Source organism: Salvelinus namaycush, chromosome 2 (genome assembly GCF_016432855.1).
Source record: "Salvelinus namaycush isolate Seneca chromosome 2, SaNama_1.0, whole genome shotgun sequence".
NCBI lineage: Eukaryota > Metazoa > Chordata > Actinopteri > Salmoniformes > Salmonidae > Salvelinus > Salvelinus namaycush.
Window position 1 is genome coordinate 58,890,650 of NC_052308.1, and position 2,780 is coordinate 58,893,429.

Sequence of the window (2,780 nt, forward strand, 5' to 3'; positions counted from 1 at the left end):
ACATTCGACAAGCAACAATGGGCATGACGGACAGAAGTAGTCAGTACAGGTGTGATCAAGCCTTACATCAAAGTTGCCTGAAGCTGAATGGAACGTGGTATACCCTGACCAGTTATTCAGAAGAAAATCCTCTGACTGTCTAATTTCTCATCGGAAATTGCTTCTGACATTGAACAGGGTTAGGGTGTTTCATTAGTTTCAGGCTCTCCTGTGCCACTATTCCCAACATCTTATAGGTTGTAAATAAATCATTTTTATTTGAACACCCCAATTATTTATTTTTTTACAACCTATATTGACATCATATAGACTGTATAAATATATAACTGTTGTTTAGAGAGTGTATTCCAAATGCAACATGACATTTTAGGTATAACTTAGCAGATGCTCTTGTCCATAGCCTCTTCCAATCAGTGCGTTCAATTCAACAGGTAAAACAACCACATATAAAAATGATACCAAGACACAAATAAAAAAATGTACATTACTGTATGTGCAACCCTTTCTCATTTCGTAGCTTTTTCCAGATACTTCCAGATGAACCATATGTTGCTTTGAAACGAAGGTATGACTCCAGACATCTAATGGCTACATCATCCACCTCTGGGTCAAACTTGTTAGCGATGAGGTGGTGGTGTTGTAGGAGCCACCGGAGATCTCCAGCCCCGTAGACACACACAGCTCTCCTGGAGGCACCGGAGCAGGGTGGATATGGGGCTCCTTTCCTCACATCTCCTTCCAGGTAACTCCACTTCACCATGCGAGCGATGGCGTTCATGTCTGATTCATGGTACTTGACGTGAGGAGGGTTAGACCCTGGCACTGAGGGCATGCGCTGCAGAGTGGCCCACAGGTGCTCATCAGGACTGTAGGTGTCCCTCTCCCACTCCAGCAGGGCCCGAACCTCCTGGCTGTCAAACACGTGATGGACAAAGTCCCTGGAGACCACGAAATAGGCATTTCCGGAGAACATGGGGGTGCTGATTGGAGGAGGGCTCTTCGTAACGCTCGTTCTGACTACTATGTTATTGGTTATATTGTGCTGATATTGCCACCGGCGTTTCTTATAGTCGACGGTGGTCTCAGACTCCATGCTGTTCCTCCCGTTGAGCAGTTTGAGTGACTGAACCATCTCTGTGTTGGTTTTAATGGGGAAATCTGTTCCACAGGTATTGAGCAGGTACCTCCACTGGACAGGTGACTTCAACAGGTCCTTCATACAGTTTAGATCTGCCTGCACTCGAGACCACGATGCATAAACCACACTCTCTGTCTTACTTGCCACAAACACATTGGTAAAACAAGTCACAATAGCCTTTACTGCAGTCCTAAATTCCTCTGAGGATTTCTGGTCCACATGCACGCAATATACATTCTGAGGTGTGTACACTGCACGCAGGAGTCGCTCAAACATCTCAATCTTCTCATGGACCACCATGGAGTAGGCGATGGGTAAGTCTCTCTCCTCCACACTCAGCGGCATCATGACGAACCCTCTGTCTGTAACGTACGTTTTACAGTTTCGGGTCAGGTCGTGGTAGAACGCCTCAGACAGAAGCTTGGGCTTATTCTTTGTTTTCAGAAGTCTTCTGAGCTGCTCCTTGTCGATGCCCTTCAGGTCTCCTTTGATGATGGCTAAGCAGGCTGGCAGGTCGTCTGCGTAGTCCTGTGGCAGGAGGTCAGGTGCTGGGAGCGGGCTTCTCTCAGAACAGGTTGGGCGTCTCAGAGTGTTCCATAGGAGAAGAGAGATTAAAGCAGACATTAGGATGAGAAAGAGGTTTCTGAAGAAGCATATATGTGATGTTGATGACCTAAGAGGACCCATAACAAAACTATCTATCTACAGTATGTAATATTAGCATTTGTGCAGACCATAGTCCGGGAGCACTGCTGTTAAATAATGAATGTCACACACACACTCAACTCAGTTTAAAGTGAGTAGGTAATCATTAACTTTAGTAGGCATGGCTACTGAAATTAAAAAGTACTAAACTTGGAACAAATGTGGTTGAAAATGAATTACTAACCTACAATACCACACTTTCAGCATTTCCAAGTATTGGCATGATGCTCTGAATTACACAATTCTAACCCACTTACCCAACGCAATCAATATTGTTGGAGACATACAATACTTTTGACTGGTACTGTATGTATTATTAGTATTTCTGCAGACCATAGCCTGGGAGCACTTCTGTTAAATGATTAATGTCACACACACACACACACACACACACACACACACACACACACACACACACACACACACACACACACACACACACACACACACACACACACACACACACACACACACACACACACACACACACACACACACACACACACACACTCACTCACTTTAAAATGAGTAGGTAATCATTAACTTTAGTAGGCATGGCTTTGTACTGTCTAGAAATACTTTAAATGAAAAGGTACTAAACTTGGAACAAATGTGGGTTGAAATGAAATACTAGCCTACAATACCAACATTTTCAGCAGTTCAAATGAATGGCATGATGCTCCAAAGTACACAATTCTAACCAATTTACCCCACGCAACCAATATTATTGGATATTATAATATATATTTTTTCATATAGAATTATGAACATCTTAAACAGTTGGCCATATGCAGGTCATGGTTGGATGTCATCTTGGCAACCAGGGCCAAATCTCCAGCTACTAATTGTAATAGTTAAACCTGTCATGAGAGACTGGGGTTGGTTGTGGTCAATTCACTCAATTCAGGAAGTAACCTGAAAACGACGTTGGAGCGGG

The 2,780-nt window shown here is 43.6% G+C and overlaps 1 protein-coding gene across 1 annotated transcript; it reads right to left on the minus strand.

Annotated features, from left to right (window-relative positions):
- Window positions 1-484: 484 nt before the first annotated feature.
- On the minus strand, window positions 485-1,762 carry LOC120022422 (beta-1,3-galactosyl-O-glycosyl-glycoprotein beta-1,6-N-acetylglucosaminyltransferase 3-like). Its single transcript, XM_038966311.1, has one exon. The coding sequence runs from the start codon at window positions 1,760-1,762 to the stop codon at window positions 485-487; it is 1,278 nt and encodes a 425-aa protein (XP_038822239.1).
- Window positions 1,763-2,780: the final 1,018 nt, after the last annotated feature.